A 22,652-nucleotide genomic window follows, 5' to 3' on the forward strand; every position below is an offset into this window, starting at 1 on the left:
GAGGAGGCCTTACAAATAGCTGTGAAAAGAAGAGAAGTGAAAAGCAAAGGAGAAAAGGAAAGATATAAACATCTGAATGCAGAGTTCCAAAGTCTAGCAAGAATAAATAAGAAAGCCTTCCTCAGCGATCAATGCAAAGAAATAGAGGAAAACAACAGAATGGGAAAGACTAGAGATTTCTTCAAGAAAATTAGAGATACCAAAGGAACATTTCATACAAAGATGGGCTCGATAAAGGACAGAAATGGTATGGACCTAACAGAAGCAGAGATATTAAGAAGAGGTGGAAGGAATACACAGAAGAACTGTACAAAAAAGACCTTCACAACCCAGATAATCACGATGGTGTGATCACTGACCTAGAGCCAGACATCCTGGAATGTGAAGTCAAGTGGGCCTTAGAAAGCATCACTACGAACAAAGCTAGTGGAGGTGATGGAATTCCAGTGGAGCTATTTCAAATCCTGAAAGATGATGCTGTGAAAGTGCTGCACTCAATATGCCAGCACATTTGGAAAACTCATTAGTGGCCACAGGATGGAAAAAGGTCAGTTTTCATTCCAATCCTAAAGAAAGGCAATGCCAAAGAATGCTCAAACTACCACATAAGTGCACTCATCTCACACGCTAGTAAAGTATTGCTCAAAACTCTCCAAGCCAGGCTTCAGCAATACGTGAACCGTGAACTTCCAGATGTTCAAGCTGGTTTTAGAAAAGGAAGAGGAACCAGAGATCAAATTGCCAACATTCGCTGGATCATGGAAAAAGCAAGAGAGTTCCAGAAAAGCATCTATTTCTGCTTTATTGACTATGCCAAAGCCTTTGACTGTGTGGATCACAACAAACTGTGGAAAATTCTGAAAGAGATGGGAATAGCAGACCACCTGACCTGCCTCCTGAGAAATCTGTATGCAGGTCAGGAAGCAACAGTTAGAACTGGACTTGGAACAGCAGACTTGTTCCAAATAGGAAAAGGAGTACATGAAGGCTGTATATTGTCACCCTGTTTATTTAACTTATATGCAGAGTACCTCATGAGAAATGCTAGGGTGGAAGAATCACAAGCTGGGATCAAGATTGCCAGGAGAAATACCAATAATCTCAGATATGCAGATGACACCACCCTTATGGCAGAAAGTGAAGAGGAACTAAAAAGCCTCTTGATGAAAGTGAAAGTAGAGAATGAAAAAGTTGGCTTAAAGCTCAACATTCAGAAAATGAAGATCATGGCATCTGGTCCATCACTTCATGGCAAATAGATGGGGAAACAGTGAAAACAGTGTCAGACTTTATTTTTCTGGGCTCCAAAATCACTGCAGATGGTGACTGCAGCCATGAAATTAAAAGATGCTTACTCCTAGGAAGGAAAGTTATGACCAACCTAGATAGCATATTGAAAAGCAGACATTACTTTTCCAACAAAGATCCATCTAGTCAAGGCTATGGTTTTCCAGTGGTCATGTATGGATGTGAGAGTTGGACTGTGAAGAAGGCTGAGCACCGAAGAATTGATGCTTTTGAACTGTGGTATTGGAGAAGACTCTTCAGAGTCTCTTGGACTGCAAGCAGATCCAACCAATCCATCCCAAAGGAAATCAGTTATGACTATTCATTGGAAGGAGTGATGTTTAAGCTGAAATTCCAATACTTTGGCCACCTTATGTGAAGAACTTATTCATTGGAAAAGACCGTGATGCTGGGAAAGATTGAGGGCAGAAGGAGAAGCGGACAACAGAGGATGAGATGGTTGGATGGCATCACCGACTCAATGGACATGAGTTTGAGTCAACTCCAGGAGTCGGTGATGGACAGGGAGGCCTGGCGTGCTGCAGTCCATGGGGTCGCAATGAGTTGGGACACGACTGAGCGACTGAACTGAACTGAGGAGACCAATGCTGACTTAAAAAAAAATGCATAATGTGAGAGTTATGAGATAAATTTTATTTGGGGGCAAAATGAGGACTGCAGCCCAGGAGACACTACCTCAGAGAAACTGCTCCAAAGATGTAGCGGGAAAGGTCAGGATATATGTGATTTTGGGGAAGGGAGAGTATATGCAGTCAAGCATACATTTTCCCAGAAAGTTGCCTCAAGCCTCGTGAAGCTTTCTGCTAGTCACAAGAAACAATTGTCTCCATGAAAGATTTTAGTGCTTTTCTACAGATGAGGAGATACAAGAATTGGGTGTATAAAATCGGCTCCTGAAAATATCTAACTATCTGAAGACCTGACCTACCAGTTTCCCCCTCCCCACCAGCACAGAGTGCCTCCTTTCTCCACCCTGAACTCCTTTCAGCGGGTGTTGAAGGTCAGCAGCTACAGCAGCACAAGATTGAATCCTTGTAGAGGTAGATGGCAGGCTCCCATGGCAAGTGCCTATGTGTGGCTGACACTGAGGATTGGTGCTCATTTCACTTCATATTAGCACTATTATTAAAAACTCTGTCACAAGGGGCAAGTACTGTTTCAGTTTCTCACTTTCCTATTTTGGGAAAGCAGGGATAAAACACATACACACACGCACACACACACAAATTATCCTGTGTTAAAAAAATTTGACAAATGCTTGTTTGGGGAGCAAAACTTTGTAGCCATCCCAAAGTGTCTGGCATCAGGATTATTTCAAGCTGAAAACAATCAAGGCCCAAAAGACTCAAGAAGAAACTTTGCTCTTTCCCCTTACTGCCTAAAGGAAGTATAGGTAAGTCCTCCTACCCCTATCAGAGATTATCTGCAAAGAATGTGGGCTAGGTATGGCGGGGGAAACTCAGTGAGGGGCCTAGAGTTCAGAGAACCTTTATGTTCCATTGTCTCTGCATGGCCCAACAAATACTTGTCTACCAAGCATTTGCTTTTTTTATCTCCATGTGAATTGCCTTCATTTCTTTTGAAGTTCCAAACCCCTACCCCTGCATGTCCTCTTTAGCTGCTGAAGATGTTTCAGACACTTTGGCTAGTTACTCAGTTCTCTTGGGTCTCTCCCATGTATGTAAATTCGGATTTTCTCCTCTTTACCTGCCTCCTGTCAATTTAATTCTTAGATAAGCCAGAAGAATCTAAAAGGGTAGGGGAAGATTTCTAACTCCTTGACACTCGGATAAAAAAAGTTTCTTAGCATAGTATTTCTTAGAGCCTTTGAAAAATGAATATTCATTATAGTGATATATTTTCTAAACTTTTTGAACATATAAACATATTTTATGTTGCATACCTTGAGCAAGGGATTGTGTGGCAGAACAAGAAAAAAGATCTGACCACAAGGTCGCAGTAGCATACAAGGAGATTTATTTGGGCAGGGCTTTGCTAGGTTTGCAGGGAAGGGGGTTCCCATACAACAGAACTTCCAAAGGAGTGTGTGTATGAGTCTCAAAAAGGAAGTAAGGTAAGGGAACTCCCAGGAGACTGAGGAGGGAGGTTATTTGTCATCCCTTTCTAGGCCACATTAGAGTTGGTAAATTCAGTGTTTGAGTCATTATATGGATAGGAAAAGTGTGGGATTAAGCTTTCCTTGTGTCTATAGTCAGGGGCTTCCCCGGTGGTGTAGCAGTAAAGAATCTGCCTACAATTCAGGAGAACTGGGTTTGATCCCTGGGTCAAGAAGATCTCCTGGAGAAGGAAACAGCAACTCACTCCAGTAATCTATATCCAGTATCATATAATCATACCAGATAGGCATTTCTCTTTAATTTACCAGCTGATAATATATCTTTGGTTTCCAGTGATCTCAGTAATTATATAATTTATCTCAAAACTGTCTTTTTGCTTTAAAAATCAGACTAATCACTGCAACATATTTTCAATTCATATTCATTAGTCATTTCTATATTAATACAGGCACATTTAAGCATTTTAATATTGGTCTTGTACTCAAATTTTCAGTTTTTGGTTGTACCTTCTAAATATTTCATTACCTATAAGGTCTTTGATAATTGTTTTAAGCAGTTTGCCTAGGAGAAGCTTTTCTGGTTGACTGTGTATAGTCTGTTTTCACTTCTATTAAAAGTAGAGACAAAATGCCAAATTAACTATTTCCAAATTGTAACCAGAAAGATGATCAAGGTAAAGTTAACAAAAGTTGAGTTTATAATGTGTTAGGTAGTCAAGCTGATCTGAGACAAATACAACAGAACATTAAACCAGAATTATTCCAGTAAGGTTCTAGGGGACACTGTGGCTGCATGGGCGGAGGTATCAGCTACTTTCTCATTCCAAAATGAGATACCAGACCACTTGTACATGACTTGTAAATGCTTGGCTGAAAACTGATTTTGGAATCTTTGGTGCCTTATCCATTCAAAGATATAAAAGTGTAAAAATGGGAAGTGATGGAAAATTGGAAATTAAAGAAAGGATTTCTTTGAAGACAGTTGTGATTTGAGTTCTAGAAAGAGGGCTGCAGGTGCTTGCTCTTCCCTTCAAGCCTAGTGAGAGAGGGCTCCAAGGGGATCAGTTGGAGAATCTGATATGTCCCTTGGAGCTTGGGGAACACAATACACATCACAAACAGTACACATCAGACCTAAGAAAACTAAAAAGCAGGCTCTGTTAAGAGTCCATGTGGCCAAAGAGAGGACTGAAGCGGGGAAATATCTGCACTCTCACCATCTAAAGTATTGTGTTCCCTGTGGACAGATGTGGGCTAGCATGGGTTGCCTTGTATTTTGCTCATGAAAGGCAACCTAGATGGTCGAGGCAACCTCAACAGAAAGAAAATGAAGGTACGTTGCTAAAGGAATGAGGGCAGAGGAAGAAAACGCTTGCTACTAGCCAGGAGACACATTTGCTTGAATCAAGAGAACTGTAGATAGGAGATATACGCAGTGAGGAGGGGAGTGGCAGAAAGTGGACTCTGAGAAGCTCAACAGTGCCCCGCTTTTGTGAGAGTATGGATCAGGATCGGCTCACCCACTGAGCCCATGGTGCTGCCACTAGATCACAGCGGTAGTGCTCAAGGAAGACTTTTCTTTCCCTTACCTGCCCTCCTGCTCATTGCAGTCCGACCCTGCACTAACACTGCTGAGATCAGAAACCATGGTGGGTGAGTTAGGAAAGGAAGAGGAGAATCAGGAGGGAAAACAGGGAAACTAACAATGTTCCCTTAACACAGCAGCCTTTCCACCTACAGCAAACCTGAGCTAACTGGAGAAGTAAAAAGCTTTAATTTGAACTCGTTTGGAGTATTACATGAGAATGATAAGAAAAGTCAGTGGCACATGTTTGAGATTTTCACTTGGGTTTGGGAAAAATTAACTCCTGTAGAGCAAATTTGTAATTAATATAGTGAGAGGAAAATGGAGTCACTTTATGAATACCACTTTCTTGTTCAGTGTATTGATTAAACATACACATACCTCACTGAGTAGATTTACACACTTTTAGTTGGTATTCTGAGAAGACCTATTACCAAAAATGGCTGCAATTACATTTCACATATTGTGGCTCTTCCACCTTACAATAATGGCCTTCTTGTTAAAATATAATTTTCTGCTTTGTTTGATGATTAGAGAGCTTCTGCCTGCCTTCTCACAACCCTCAGAATAGTGTTCACATTAACTGATTCCCTGTACTCAGTCACATGAATTTTTCTGATTCTAAATTATTTTCTTAAAATTATGATTATTAATTTTTAATAGGTAAAATCATTCACATGGTACAAAATTCAAAAGGACAAAAGGATATATGGTGAAGGCTTTTTCCCACTCTTGTCTCTCCACAACCTTCCCCAGAGGTACCCACTGGTAATAGTTTCCAACTAAAGTTTTGGCGTTAGTGTTCTGAAAAATGTCTACCTAAAATAAGATTTTAGTCTTCATTACAGATGTCTTTGATAACCAAATATAACCCATTACAGGCTTAGTTTAGATTGGCAGTTCAAACAGAAAACGTGGAAGTTGTCAAAAGGACAGTAACTATTAAACTATAATTAGGAAAATAAGCTGGAAGGGCAGGGCATTAAGTACTGACTTACAAATGAGAACCAGGTTATATTGTGGTAGGGGACCCATGTGTAGGAATAATGTGAAAGAGGTGTCATGGCTCTTACACAAGCCAAAGGCTGTGACTAATTAAGTGAAGTACCACATCAGCCAAATGATTCTGAATCTCAATGGCTACATCTTGGTGTGATTACAGTTAACAGGTCATTTAGCATACTTGATAGATGTAATATTATAAACGACTACACAAAGCATCATGTTTAATATCATGACTACTACTACTGCCACCATCGTCCTTATCATCACAGTTAGCATTTATTGGGCCTTGGCCATCACCACCATCACCATCATTATCATGATTAACATTTACTGAGCCCTCAGTATGTGCTAGGCACCAAAAAATGTGTTGTTGTGATCAAGTTTATAAGGTAGGTACTGTCATTATACTCACCTTCAGATGAGGAAACTGAATAATGAAATGGGTTAAGTAATTTACTCAAGGTTACACAGTTATTAAAAGATGAAACCAAGATTTGAACCCAAGCAGCCTCATACTTACCCTGGTGGATCAGATGGTATAAAGAATCTGCCTGCAATGTAGGGCACCTGGGTTCAATCCCTGGGTTGGGAAGATCCCCTGAAGAAGGAGGGGCTTCCCTGGTGGCTCAGTAGTTAAGAATTCACCTGCAATGCACGGACTTCAGGAGACATGGGTTCGATCCCTGGGTTGGGAAGATCCCCTGGGGGAGGACATGGCAACCCACTCCAGTATTCTTGCCTGGAGAATTCCACAGACAGAGGAGCCTGGCGGGCTACAGTCCATGGGGTCGCAAAGAGTCAGACATGATTGCTCAACTAACACACACACACACAGCCTTATACTAACCTGTTATTAGAGGGCATCCATGGAAGAGTAATATACATATCTGAGGACAGCAAGTAAGGACAGCTTCTACAGCCTCGTCAGTCAGATTCACACAATGCCCCATATGAATCTCCTGTTTAAAAATAAAGAAAGTATAATCAAAAGAAAAAACGGGACAATAAGAACAGTGTGAAATGCTTGGGAAATACTGTACTCTGATAACAAAACCCCCAATACCTACTTGCAAGAAAAACTCTATAGGAAGGACCAGTGAAAGACTATAGTAATTTGGAAGGTATAGCAGCTTTAAAAGTTAAATGCCCAACCACTTTATAAGGCAATTTGGCAGTATCAGTATCCTCCAGAAGCCAGCAATTAATTCCAACTGCTATATAGACACCCACTATATAGAGAGAAATGCTTGTACATGTGTGTAAGGAAACAACTTATAAATATGTCAACTGAAATACTACTTGTAATAGTAAATAAATGGAGATTGGGTAAGTAAATGGTGGTTCATTAATATATTGTAATAAGATAAAACAGTTACAAACAAAAATATTTACTTGTATTAATAGACATAAATCTTAAACATAATGTTAGTTCAGACACTTTAGAAAACAGTGTTGTAGCATTTTATAAAGCTAAACATGTGCTTACTGTATGACACAGCAATTCCATTCTAGTTATTACCCCCCAAAATGAAACCATATGTCTACATAAAGACATATGCAAATGTCCACAGCAGTATTTATAATAGTCTAAAATTGGAACAACCTGAAAGGTGAATATATGAGCAAGCTGTGTTATACCCAGACTATGGAATACTACTCAGCCAAAAAAAGGGATGAAATATTAACATGTTTAACAACATGGATGAATATCAAAAATATTATGTCAAATGAAAGAAGTAAAGAAAACAGTAAAAAAACAAAAGATGATATACTGCATGATTTCATTCATATAAAATATTATAGAAAAAGCAAAACTATATTGATAAATGAGTGGTTGCTTGGGGGAAGGCCACAGCAGAGCACTGACTGAAAAGACATGAGAGAAAACCTCTTGGGGTGATGGAAATATTCTATACTTAATTGTAGTGGTTATAAGATTGTAAAACAATTACCAACATTCATCAAATTGTATGCTTAAAATAGGTGAATTTTATTGTATGTAAATAAAACTCCAATAAAGCTTGAAAAAAATTTTAAAACATGATTTTGAATAAAAAAATCAAATTGTAAAACAACACATATGATATGAAACTATTATGCACTATTTAAAAACACATGACTCATTTGAAAAGACCCTGATGCTGGAAAAGATTGAAGGCAGGAGGAGAAGGGGATGAGATGGTTGGATGGCATCACTGACTCAATGGACATGAGTTTAACTCCGGGAGTTGGTGATGGACAGGGAGGCCTAGCGTGCTGCAGTCCATGGGGTCGCAAAAAGTCAGACATGACTGAGTGACTGAACTGAACTGAAAAACACATAATATAATATCTTGTTTATGAACATATCACAATGAAGGCAGTGGAGAAGGGGACGACAGAGAATGAGATGGTTGGATGGTATCACCGACTCAATGGACACGAGTTTGAGTAAACTCCAGGAGTTAGTGATGACAGGGAGGCCTGGCATGCTGCAGTCCATGGGGTCGCAAAGAGCTGGACACGACTGGGCGACTGAACTGATCACAAATGATGAAGCACAAGCTGAAATCAAGATTGCCGGGAGAAATATCAATAACCTCAGATATGCAGATGACACCACCTTTAGGGCAGAAAACAAAGAGGAACTAAAAAGCCTCATGATGAAGGTAAAAGAGGAGAGTTAAAAAGCTGGCTTAAAACTCAACATTCAAAAAAGAAGATCATGGCATCTGGTTCCATCACTTCATGGCAAGTAGATGGAGAAACAATGGAAAAAGTGAGAGACTTTATTTTCTTGGGCTCCCAAATCACTGCAGATGGTGACTGCAGCCACAAAATTAAAGGACACTTGCTCTTTGGAAGAAAAACTATGCCAAAACAGTATATTAAAGACCAGATACATTACCTTGCCAACAAAGGTCTGTATAGTCAAAGCTATGGTTTTTCCAGGAGTCACGTATGGATGTGAGAGTTGGAGCATAAAGAAGGCTGAATGCCAAAGAACTGATGCTTTTGAACTATGGTGTTGGAGAAGACTCTTGAGAGTCCCTTGGACTGCAAGGAGATCAAACCAGTTGATTCTAAAAGTAATCAGTCCTGAATATTCATTAGAAGGACTGATGTTGAAGCTGAAGCTCCAATAGTTTGGCCACCAGATGTGACGAGATGACTCATTCTAGGTAAGACCCTGATGCTGGGAAAGATTGAGGGCAGGAGGAGAAGGGGACAATAGAGGATGAGATAGTTGGATGGCATCACTGACTCAATGGACATGAGTTTGATCAAGCTCTGGGAGATGGTGAAGGACAGGGAAGCCTGGCATGCTGCAGTCCATGTCTGCAGAGTCAGACATAACTGAGTGACTGAACAACAGTCACAGATACACACACACATACGTAGAAAGACAGATGAAATAGTCAAACATGGAAGGAAAGATACACAGGCATCTTCAGAAGAGCAGTTACCTCTGACAGAAGAAGGGGAATAAATGAGGGGAGGGAGCTTTAGATATCACATTTAATAATTTAAAAAAAATAACTCGCTGGAATAAATGCAGGCAATGTTAAAATTCACATTGTGGTTGGCTCAAAGGTCTCTGTTATAAAGATTTCTATACATTTTCATATATTTGAAATATTTTCTATCTTTTGTTTAATGTTCTAATTTGAAATACTTTCTCATTGCTAGTGAGAATGTACAAGGGTACAGTTGCTATGGAAACAGTATGGCAGTTCCTCAAAAAATTATATATAGAATTAGAATATTATCTAGCTATTTCACTTCTAGGATATACTCCAAAGAACTGCATGCAGGGATGTAAATAGATGTCTATACAGCTATGTTCATAGTAGAGATATTCACAGAAGGCAAAAGGTAGAACCATATCAGTGGATGAATGGTTTTTAAAAATGTCACTATAATGGTAAATTCATAAAGACAGAAGATAGAACAGAGGTTGTCAGAGGTTGGGGGAAAGGATAATGGGGAGTTATGGTTTAAAGGGTAAAGAGTTTCTATTTGGGATGAGGAAAACATTCTGGAGATAGTTAATGGTGATGGCTGCACAATGATGTGAATGTACTTAAATCCACTGAATTATACCCTAAAAATGGTTAAAATAGTAAATTTTATGTATATTTGCCAACATCAAAAACTTTTTAACAATTCTGAAAGTAAGATTCAGCTAATAATTGATATGTATACTTATGGTAGTAGTTTTTCTTTTCTATTGAAAAGTTGGTATTATGTTGGTGTATATATTATTATAATTAATCATGTCTTAAAGGAAACTTGAATATATTGAAAATTCTTGAACACTGAGGAGAAAGCATCATATTCTACATGGAAAAGGCATCCTATGATATGAATTGGCAAGGTGACAGACAATGAACCCTTTCATGGATCACAGCCTTGTTGTGGGGCAGGGGCTTGCATAACTCATTGAATCTATGAGCCATGCCATGCAGGGCCACCCAAGACAGACGGGTCATACTGAAGAGTTCTGACAAAATGTGGTCCACAGGAGGAGGGGTTGGCAACCCACTCCAATATTCTTGCCTGGAACCTGATGGACAGTATGAAAAGGCAAAAAGACATGACACCAGAAGATGAGCCCCGCCAGGTAGAAAGGTGTCCAATATGCTACTGGGGAAGAGTGGAGGGCAATTATGAATAGCTCCAGAAAGAATGAAGCAGCTGGGTCAAAGGGAGAACAACACTCACCTGTGGATGTATCTGGTGGTGAAAGTAAAGTCTGATGATGTAAAAAACAATGTTGCATAAGAACCTGGAATCATAAGGTCCATGAATCAAGGTAAATTAGATGTGGACAAGAAGGAGATGGCAAGAGTGAACATTGACATCTTAGGAATCAGTGAACTAAAATGGATGGGAATGGGCAAATTTAATTCAGATAACTATAATGTCTACTACTGTGGGCAAGACTTCCTTAGAAGAAGTGGAGTAGCTCTCACAGTCAATAAAAGAGTCCACAATGCAGTACCTGGGTGCATCCTCAAAAATGACAAAAAGATCCTGGTTCATTTCCAAGGCAAACCATTCAACATCAGAGTAAGCCAAGTCTATGCCCAAACACTGATGCTGAAGAAACTGAAGCTGATCGATTTTATGAAGACCTACAACACCTTCTAGAACTAACACCAAAAAAAGATGTCCTTTTCATCCTTGGGGATTGGAATACAAAAGTAGATAAGTCAAGAGATTCCAGGAATAACAGGCAAGTTTGGCCTTGGTGTACCAAATAAAGCAGGGCAAAGGTTAGCAGAGTTTTGTCAAGAGAACACACTGGTCATAGCAAACACCCTTTTCCAAAAACACAAGAGATGAGTCTACACATGGACATAACCAGATGGTCAATACCAAAGTTAGATTGATTATATTCTTTAAGCCGAGGATGGAGAACCTCTATACCTAGAGCCAGAGCTGAGTGTGGCTCATATCGTGAGCTCCTTCTTGCAAAATTCAGGCTTAAATTGAAGGAAATAGAGAAATCCACTAAGCCATTCAGGTATGACCTAAATAAAATCCCTTATGGTTATACAGTAGAGGTGATGAATAGATTCAAGAGATTAGATCTGATAGAGTGCCTCAAGAACTATGGACATTTATATGAGATTACTATTAAATGAGGTTTATAACATTGTACAGGAGGCAGTGACCAAAATCCATGCCAAAGAAAAAGAAATGCAAGAAGGCAAAGTGGTTATTTGAAGAAGCTTTACAAATAGCTGAGGATAGAAGAGAAACAAAAGGCAAGGGAAAAGGGGAAAGAAAGATACACGCACTGGATGCAGAGTTCCAGAGAATAGCAAAGAGAGATAAGAAAGCTTTCTTAAATGAACAATGCAAAGAAACAGAGGAAAACAATAGAATGAGAAAGACTAGAGATCTCTTCAAGAAAATGGGAGATATCAAGGGAACATTTCATGCAAGGATGGGCATGATAAAGGACAGAAATGGTAAGGACCTAACAGAAGCAGAAGGTATTAAGAAGAGGTGCAAAAATACACAGAACTATACAAGAAAGGCCTTAATGACCCAGATAACAATGATGGTGTGGTCACTCACCTAGTGTTGGACATCCTGGAGTGAGAAGTCAAGTGGGCCTTAGGAAGCATATTATGAACAAAGCAAGTTGAAGTGATGGAATTCTAGCTGAGTTATTTCAAATTCTAAAAGATGATGCTGTGAAAGTGCTGCACTCAATATGCCAGCAAATTTGGAAAACTCAGTAGTGACCACAGGCCTGGAAAAGTTCAGTTTTCATTTCAATCCCACAGAAGGGCAATGCTAAAGAATATTCCAACTACCATACAATTGCACTCATTTCACATACTATCAAGGTAGTGTTCAAAATTCTTCAAGCTAGGCTTCAGCAGTATGTGAACAAAGAAACTTTAGATGTACAGGCTGGGTTTAGAAAAGGCAGTGGAACCAGAGATCAAATTGGCAACATTCTTTGGATCATGGAGAAAGCAAGGGAGTTCCAAAAAACATCTGCTTCTGCCTCATCAACTATGCTAAAGCCTTTGACTGTGTGGATCACAACAAACTGTGGAAAATTATTAAAGAGATGAGAGTAGCAGATCGCCTTACCTGTCTCCTGAGAAACCTATATGCAGGTCAGAAACAACAATTAGAAATGGACATGGAATAATGGGTTGGTTCAAAATTAGGAAAGGAGTACAACAAGGCTGTATATTTGTCACCTTGTTTATTTTACTTATATGCAGAGTACATCATGCAAAGTGCCAGGCTGGATGAAGCACAAGCTGGAATACAAGACTGCTGGAGAAATATCAACAACCTCAGATATGTAGATGATACCACTCTAACGGCAGAAAATGAAGAGGAACTGAAGAGCCTCTTGATGAAGGTGAAAGAGGAGAGTGAAAAAGCTGCCTTGAAACTCAACATTCAAAAAACACAAGATCATGGCGTCTGGTGCCATCACTTAATGGCAAAAAGTGGAGGCAGTGACAGGAGGCAAAAAGTGGAAGAAGTGACAGGTTATATTTTCTTGGGCTCCAAAATCACTGTGAATGGTGACTGCACCCATGTAATGAAAAGATGCTTGCTGCTTGGAAGGAAAGTGATGACAAACCTAGATAGTGTATTAAAAAGCAGAGACTTCACTTTGCTGACAAAGATTCTTACAGTCAAAGCTATGGTTTTTCCAGTAGTCATGTACAGATGTGAGAGTTTTTTAAAAGGTCCTAAATTCACATTTGGAGAAGGCAATGGCACCCCACTCCAGTACTCTTGCCTGGAAAATCCCATGGACAGAGGAGCCTGGTAGGCTTCAGTCCATGGGGTCACTAAGAGTCGGACACGACTGAGTGACTTCACTTTCACTTTTCACTTTCATGTGCTGGAGAAGGAAATGGCAACCCACTCCAGTGTTCTTGCCTGGAGAATCCCAGGGACAGAGGAGCCTGGTGGGCTGCCATTTATGGCAGCCTACATCTATGTGCAACTCTATGCCGTTGCACAGAGTTGGACGTGACTGAAGCGACTTAGCAGCAGCAAATTCACATTGCTATGTTGTTTCCCATGAAGTTTATGTTGTGAATTTGAAATTTTTGCTAGGACCTGTATTTGCCAGAATTGAATATTTTCTTTTTTTAAATGCCTTAATATACTTTAAATGAAACCTGAGCTGAACACTGTTCCTTCCATCTGTTGTTCTCATTGTATGTTATTGTTGTTCAGTCGCTAAGTCGTGTCCAACACTTTTCAACCCCATTCTGTAGCACCCCAGGCTTCTCTGTCCTCACAACAAAGGCTGAGTGCTGAAGAATTGATGCTTTCAAACTGTGGTGTTGGAGAAGACTCATGACAGTCCCTTGAACTGCAAGATCAAACCAGTCCTTCCTAGAGGAAATCAACCCTGAATATTCTTTGGAAGGACAAATGCTGAAGCTGAAGCTCCAATACTTTGGCCACCTGATATGAAGAGTTGACTCATTGCAAAAGACTCTGGTTCTGGGGAAGATTGAAGGCAAAAGGAGAAGGGGGTAGCAGAGGACAAGATGGTTAGATAGTATCACCAACCCAATGGACATGAATTTGAACAAACTGTAGGGGATGGTGGAGGACAGAGGAGCCTGCTGTGCTATGGTATGGGGTCACAAAGAGTGGGACATGACTTAAGAGACTGAAGAACAACAATAGGCAATGACATAGAATTGATCCACTTGTGTTGTTTTAGGGACTTAATTACAGTAAAAGAAGAAAAGGTGATATGTCCCAACATATGATTATTTCCAATAGATAAAAGCTGTAAATAAGCTGAAGTACCAACATCAGAAAATCAATTCAGGAAAAGTGATACATAACATGGACAGATTTTGTTCTCTGATATGACAGTGCCTAGAACTTAGCAGATACCCAATAAATATTTGTTTAGTAAATGAATAATTCTTTCACAGCAAATTAAATTTTAACCATGAAGACTGTGGAAAACTATTAAAATGACTGTGATATAAAGTTTAAAATATGACAACATTTATTGAGGTACTACTGTGTGACTGGAACTGTAGTTAAACCTAGGTATAGAATGATGACCGAGTGAAGAACAAAATGATCCGCTCTCACTGAGAACTCAGACCAATAAAGATTTCAGAGTCAATACTGACATTCAATTAATGCTGTGTGTATGTGAAAGGCGCTCAGTCATGTCCAACTGTTTGCGACCCCATGGGCTGTAGACTGCCAGGTTCCTCTGTCCGTGGAATTCTCCAGGAAAGAATACTGGACTGGGTAGCCGTTTCCTTCGCCAGGGGATCTTCCCAACCCAGGGATCAAACCCAGGTCTCCCACATTGCAGGCAGATTCTTTACCATCTGAGCCACCAGGGAAGCCCATAAATGCTGTAACATATGTTTTTACTAAATGGCAATCTTTAAGAGAGGTTCTTAGACTTTTAATCAAATTTATTTTCAAATTATAAACTATTTAGCAACCTTGATATTTAACTTGCCAGAAAATGAAAGTGAAAGTCACTCAGTTGTGTTCAACTCTTTGAGACCCCACGGACTATGCGGTCTATGGAATTCTCCAGGCCAGAATGCTGGAGTGGGTAACCTTTTCCTTCTCCAAGGGATCTTCCTAACCCAGGGATCGAACCCAGGTCTCCCGCATTGCAGGTGGATTCTTAACCAGCTGAGCCACAAGAGAAGCCCAAGAATACTGGAGTGGGTAGCCTATCGCTTCTCCAGCGGATCTTCCTGATCCAGGAATTGAATCTAGGTCTCCTACATTGCAGGTGGATTCTTTACCAACTGAGCTATGAGGGAAGCCCCTAATTTCCAGGAACTGAACAAATTAAAAGCAACAGGTTAAAAATGGGGTATCTGAAAAATGTAGGTATATATATTACCCAAAAGAGAAGAATCAGTTAAAAAAAATGAAGATGTTTGCATTTCAATTTGTCAGAAATTGTGGTCACAAAGATGCAATGAGTCAAATGTTAAAATATGTTCCTTTGTTTAAGGAAGGAATTAAGTTCTAACAAATTTTAGAAAGATTTTCATTAAAATATTTTGATACTTACAGAAATAAGCTTTGGAAAACTGAAAAAATGACAAATTCAATAACATTACAATGACCAATGCACTGGTTATTGGATTTTTTCCTCAGTCTGCCTAGGTACTCTTTATTTTATAAAGCTGAAGTAAATATGTAGGTATATTCCCTACCACTGCACAACAACTAATTTCCTGGTGGTTTTATTAGGATGTGATAAACTAGGTTAAATGTTTGAGAGCTTTGATAAAATTGATGGTGATTATAGGATAATGTTGTAAAAATAAAATAATCTAATGAGGATAATTAGCATGGAGGATAGTATATTAAATACTCAACAAATGTTTCTATTTAAAACAGTAAAAGTCTTGGCAGTTTATTGCCCCTACAGTTAGAATGCAATTTGGAATTTGGAACTTCATTAAAAAAAAAAAAAAAATTTCTTAATGAAAAGATTCATTAAAATATATATGCTATTTTTATATATACACACATATATATATATATATATACATATAAGCAGGATGAAGATATATAAACATCACAAAAAAAATTCTTTGGGCAATAAATCAAGCAGAAATATTTTGGCAAAAACATGGCACCACCATTCTAATAGTGGTTACTAACATGTATAATTCATTTATAGGCTGCTTACTTCCAAAAAGGATTTGATGTGACTTTTTGTTGAAAAGGGCTTCCCTGGTGGCTCAGAGGTTAAAGCATCTGCCTGCAATGCGGGAGACCTGGGTTTGATCCCTGGGTTGGGAAGATCCCCTGGAGAAGGAAATGGCAACCCACTCCAATATTCTTGCCTAGAAAATCCCATGGACAGAGGAGCCTGGTGGGCTATACTCCACAGGGTAGCAAAGAGTCGGACACGACTGAGCGACTTCACTTCACTTTTGTTGAAAAGCACAGCTTTTAATTAAGAGTAAAAACAAACTAAAACACTGTAAACTGGGAAAGGAAAAAAAATCAAAATCTTGGGACAAAAGACTTCTTAATATTTAGAAACAGGTTATAGCTGCCACATCTATCATTGAATACAAAGCAGGAACACTAATTTAAGATCTTTTTAAACAGCTGCACAATGTGGCTTCTGGGGGAGGAAAAACCTTTTCTCTATCCGCTTATATTTGTCTTTGGAAGCCTTTAAATTAAACTGACAATAAGATTAACAAGAGGAAAGGCAAAATTTATTCACAAGCTCACAAAGGTCGTGGTTCAAAGAAATGGCTAGAATTTAGTTTATATATCATCTTAACAGGGGAAGAGGAGGGGGAGAAAGGATACTTAACAGTCATACAAATGACTTTTAGGGAAGGCAAAATGGACCTTTAGGAAAATAGATGGGAGTTATGATAATCTTGTGACAATGCCTGTTTAATGCAGTTTCTCATCTGAAAATCTTTCTTAAAAAGAATTTGAGGCATTTTAATTATTTTCGAAGTGTCTGCTTTTAGGCAAAGAGTGGGGATGGGAGGCGGTTCAGACGAAGTCTTTTTTTTTTAACCTCTGTTGTTTCTTAGACATCTTCAGTGCAAAATAATCTTTATGCCACAGTGGTATATTCTGGATACCTTCATAGATTTAGAAAAAGATGATCAAGAGAGAATAAATATGATGTCAAGAAAAATACACTGGCAAGAGCATAAGTAGTCCTGGTAAAAATATCAGTCAGACATGAAAATTCTAAAGGATGTCATTTTACATTGATAAATTTTCATTATCTTTATCCATAATAAGACTATCCTTAAATGTATTAGAAGTTAAAACCTCTGGAAAATAAGAATATTTATTGGAAGTAAAATGGGTTTTTTATAGAGCATACTTCATCTCCTAACTTTACCAGTTTTTTTTCACTCTGGAATAAAGAGGCGGAAGGGAAAAAAGTCCTTGGAAATACCTAACTGAGAATAAGGCACTGGTTGTCTTCTAGGTTTAATAAAGAATTTCTGAGGATAATATAAATTCAATTATCATCATCTTTATAGATATTTTTAAATTACCTCTAATTTCTTGGCACAAGGTCCACTAACAAGCGCAACCACACCATGGTCAGATACCTAAGCAAAGGGAAAAAGAACACAGCACATAAATGGAGATGATGGAAGCATATTTTTCTAAAAATTATTATTTAGATATTGTTTTATTTCCTCCCATTTAGCAAACATGTGTTTTAGCCACCACATACCTTCCACCCTTACTTAAAACAATTGAGGGGAGGGTGCCAAATTATATTGCAATTATTTAACTATCAAAATATGAAGTCAATAATTTCAGCAACAACAAAAAAATTGTGTTCTGATGAGTTATGGAAATATACTGGGCAAATAAATACATACAGTCTCTACATTTCAAGTTTTATTTCATTTACCTGAGTAGCTGAAAAATCAACACACTGCAAAAATGCGCAGTTTTCTCCTAATGCCTGCAAGGACACATCAGTAATACCTAAGCAGCCTCCTAAATCAATGATCTTTAACAGCCGGCAATTGAGTGCAAGAGCAAGGACTCCTTCATCAGTGAGATTGCAGCATCTTTTCAAAGAAGCTTCATGCAGGTAAGAACAAGATGAAGCCACAGCTTTTATTCCTGAGGGAAGATATAATTCCATATCAATGAGCTATAGATGTTTATCTATGAGAAATGTGACTGATTTTTATTTTAGTAATCACCAGTACTGATACATCCAATTAGCCTTTTCCAAAGCAGTTCATATGGGGAATATACTATTTTTCTAGTGATGCTGTCATTATTTAAAACTCTTTTAGAATGTTTCAAGAATTCTCTATACAATCTGTAGTATAGTCTTCAGAATAGCTGCAATTAATGACATGCCTTTTTATGATTAGATTTGCTTTTAAGAAATGACCAAATATCATTCAGAACCAAATTAGGTAATTAAATAGTAATGATTCTCCTTTTTGTTAAAAGTTTTAAAGTAATAAAGTTAATTTTCTTGTAGACTCTGAAAAAAAAATCAAAAGTTAAATGCCACAAATGTCTTAAGTAATAGCTTTCATGCTTATCCTTAGAAATCATACCCATGTTTCTGTGTTTTCCCCTCCCTCTTTGATTCTACCCTTTCCTACCACCATGCTCCTTCTCTGTTAGCCTGGACGAATCTTAAATTTTACCGAGGGTCAAGAAAAGAGAGGCCCTTAAATCCAATTAAACTGATGTAAAAGCACTTTGGTGACAGGTATGTGATGATGTGCCATATAAATAAAAAGAGTACTGAAGGAATCCTGGGCCCTTCAGCCATGGACAAACATTATAGCACTGTTAAAAGACACCTTTACGGGCAAAATACACAAAATGGAAGATGGTAAATTCGTGTGTAGGTCATTTTTATTGTTTACTATGTCTTAAGAAAGAACTCTTACTTTATTCATTAGTGTTCAGCATGAAAGTTCTTTTTAGAGAGTCAGTATTTGTGTAAACATTTTAAAACTTATGCTTCCTTGCAGTATTATGAATATCCTAACTTGCTAACCAAGCTAATTGTAAAATAGAGCCAACTACCTACAAAATTTTCCAGAAACCTAGGTAGCCAAATAACTCCCTCTTTCTTATATTGAAAAGAGTAAAAATTTTATATTTTTAAAAAATGGTAAAAATCCATTAATTCATGTAACAGTCACACTGATACATGCAGTCTGCCTGGTTATAAAACACTGTAACTGGACAAGGTCAGTACCAAACCCAGTTTCAGCTTCCTGCCACTCAGAAGGTCAAATCTCAAGAGACAAGTGTTGGTGGAAAACTTCAAGTTGCTTTAGTCAGGAAGGGGGCAAACTGGGGAGATGGTAGACTGACATCCTCAAGAGCATCTCCAAGTTGCCAGTTGGGAGATAAAGCTTCTAAAGCTTATGTGAGGGAGGGGGCTGCAAGGTACACAAGCAGTTCATACACAGTTCTCAGATTGGTTGGCATCAAGGTAAAGTTTCAAACATCACCAGTCTTCTGGTTTCAACTGGTCTGGGAGTTACATGCTTGCAGTCAGCAGTTTTCATCTGGTCTGCTTCCTGTGAAAACAACTTAGGAGTGTGTGTTAGACCTTTATATCTTTCAGAGAACTTGGTGATTTTGCTATGTGACTGGTTTATAGTCTAAATTGTTTCAGCTTCCCTGCCAATGTCCTTGAAGTTGGTATCTGGAATTAAGCAAGCAAGATTAGTTCTTTCTTAGTCAATTAGTCATTGTCTAAAACAGTTTTGAGGCATGCTTAGGTCAGCAGGAGTGGAAAATAAATGTTTCAAGTTTTGTGCAGCTCAAAATGGGGCAGTTCTGGCTACAAAACTATGTGTTATACAGGCTGATAGGAGAGAACCTAGTAAATATTTGCTTATGATTTAACTTTCTGTTGTAATATTACAACAAAAAAGTCTTAACAAAGTTATGAACTGGTCATTTCTTGTTTCACTATACTAGGCAAAATATTTAAAATATTTATCTAGCCATGTTTATTTTAAATATGTTTAAAATTTAAATAGTGACAATGTATTTCCTAACTTTCAGCACTGATTATAAGCAAGAATTCTAATTAGGATTCTCTAGCTTATTTTGAATATTTTTATTGATAAATATAGTTTCTATTTCTTTGACACCTTCATACTGTTCATGGGGTTCTTAGAACTGACTCATTGGAAAAGACCCTGATGCTGGGAAAGATTGAAGGCGGGAAGAGAAGGGGATGACAGAGGATGAGATGGTTGGATAGCATCACCAACTCAATGGACATGAGTTTGAGCAAGCTCTGGGAGTTGGTGATGGACAGAGAAGCCTGGCGTGCTGTAGTCCATGGGGTAGCAAAGAGCTGGACACAACTGAGCGACTGAACTGACTGACTGACATCTTCATACTATCTTTTAATATATCTTCCCCCTTCTCTGCTTCAAAACTATGGTGAATAGTTTCTACCAATTCATTCAGTGTTAATAAACATACCTTTTGAAGTTATGGAAATTCTGTTTTCTTTTGAGGAATTTAAATTTAATTTCTTCAGTTTTCTGCAGTTACATAGGTGCAGGAGAGCAGTATCTGAAATATCACAGCTTCGTAGATCTAGAGTTTGGACTTCAGGATGTAAAATCTATAATACATACATTATTTTGAAAAATTAAAATTTCCTATAAACATAAATATTTATTCCATATTTAGTGTTTTGATGGCCATAACAGAGAAATGGCTATAGCAAAGAATACAGAAATGCATTTGTGTGAAGACAGATACAAAAAGTAGAAAAAACCAAGTCTAATTCCAACTGAGGGTGCAGCTTATAGTGTCCCCAAAGTCTTGCTGGGACACAGAGCTCTACTGAGACAGCTGGTACAGAATAAGAACCCATTAGATATGGAAGCAGAACCAAGGTAGTGGGGTGCTTATCCTCTTCCAGTAGTTTCTGACTATCATGAGAGATTCTAACTATGTGCCTCTTTGTTCAGCAGGTACAAGTCTTTAATCTCTGTAGGCAGTGAGTGATGATAGTTGCAAACCCATTTTACAATTAAGAGAACTGAGGTTCAGTGTCAGAAAGAGTGGCAAAGCTGGTATTTTTATTCAGGCCAGAAGCTTTACTATACATTCTCCCTTACAGAATTGTTAATTTTAGCTTAATTAGGGAAAGGGCTTCCTGGGAAGCTCAGTTGGTAAAGAATCTGCCTATAATGTGGGAGACCTGGGTTCAATTCCTGGATATGAAAGATCGCCTGGAGAAGGGCATGGCAACCCACTCAGTATTCTTGCCTGGAGAATCCCACGGACAGAGGAGTCTAGTGGGCTACAGTCCATGGGGTCGCAAAGAGTCAGACACGACTGAGCAACTAACATATATATAGGGAAAGGGAGTAAGTATAAGTTAGATGGAGTGAGGTAGCCAGAAGAAGAATGAAAAGAGTTTAGAAGAATGATTTTTAACTGATTGTTATCCTTGAATGGATAAAATCAATCTAGTAGGCTATGAACAACATTTTTTAATTGAAATAAGACACACTAGAATAAAATAGAAAATATCCAAGTGTACTATACACTGTACTGTTACACGTAGGTGTGGTTTGTGTCCTAGAGTCACAATGTAACATTCATATTTCTTCTTGTGGGTCTTTTTTTTTTTTGCCATTTGTTTTTTCACTCTGCATTTTAATTTTTTCTAGATTTACTAAGGTATACTTAACCCAAAAGTTTAACATTTCTTGAAAATATGCAGTTCATGGATGTTGGTACCATGAAGACAAGGGGAATAACTGAAGGAACAGTGGGAGAAGATTTTTAATTTTTATTTTATTTGTTTTTTGGCTGCTCAGCATGTGGGATCTTAGTTCCCCAACCAGGAATGAAATCTGCACCCCCTGCATCGGAAGCGTTGAGTCTTAACCTCTGGACCCCCAGGGAAGTCAATGGGAGATTATTTTAGAAGCTATTACACAGGACATTATGGTTATCTGGAGAAAAAAATAACTTTAGTATATTCTAAAATTACTCATCCTAATATAAAACATTGTTCCAAAAATCTGAAACCATAGCTGACCAGTAAAATATAATAAGCTTGCTTTACAGTTGTATATTTTCTTACCTCACTTATGTTTGAATCTGTTATCTGCCCCTGCACGCTCATAATTTTGATGAGTCTATCTTTTATGTTGGGTGGCAAAGGCTTAATGTCTGTGATATATCTAGAAATATTCTTCATGAAGCACCAAAGGCATCTGAAATACAAATACAATACAGTAAATTACACTATACAGGTATTGACTTCTAACATTTGTTTAATGCATTTGTTAGCACTTAGTTCTTTCATAAGTAAGAAAGAAAAAATGGGTGCACATTTTATATGAATATTTACAACTTAAGCTTGGTAAGATTCAAAAGCCTCAGTTATGAACAAGTTGCCCTTTTCCTCTACAACTTTTTCTCAGCATCCATCACTTACTAAAATGCATTCTGAATGACAAAGAATTTTTCTTAAGTCAGTCTCTCCAATTCCTAAGACATACAGTTACTACCAAGCTTTTAGTCACATACATTCCTAAGTAAACATTAAACTAGGGCCTATTAATTGACAAATTTTATGTGTTAATCCAACAAACTCGCTTTCACTATTTTTCTTAAAAATTGTACAGGTATAAGAACCAAGAAAGAACTGTA

General features: G+C 38.2%; 1 protein-coding gene across 4 annotated transcripts in view; it reads right to left on the minus strand.

Annotated features, from left to right (window-relative positions):
* The window catches only part of AMN1 (antagonist of mitotic exit network 1 homolog), a 67,902-nt gene that overhangs the window by 25,296 nt on the left and 19,954 nt on the right, over positions 1-22,652 (minus strand). For all 4 annotated transcript variants that reach the window (XM_070371307.1, XM_005898243.3, XM_070371305.1 and 1 more), the window contains 5 exons: positions 22,081-22,213; positions 20,457-20,601; positions 17,881-18,098; positions 17,513-17,569; positions 6,823-6,934 (listed from right to left, as the gene is read on the minus strand). In XM_070371307.1, the coding sequence (XP_070227408.1) occupies positions 6,823-6,934; positions 17,513-17,569; positions 17,881-18,098; positions 20,457-20,601; positions 22,081-22,197 (649 nt within the window). In that variant the 5' untranslated portion in view covers positions 22,198-22,213. The remainder of the gene's footprint in view (positions 1-6,822; positions 6,935-17,512; positions 17,570-17,880; positions 18,099-20,456; positions 20,602-22,080; positions 22,214-22,652) is intronic.

This window comes from Bos mutus, chromosome 5 (genome assembly GCF_027580195.1).
Source record: "Bos mutus isolate GX-2022 chromosome 5, NWIPB_WYAK_1.1, whole genome shotgun sequence".
NCBI lineage: Eukaryota > Metazoa > Chordata > Mammalia > Artiodactyla > Bovidae > Bos > Bos mutus.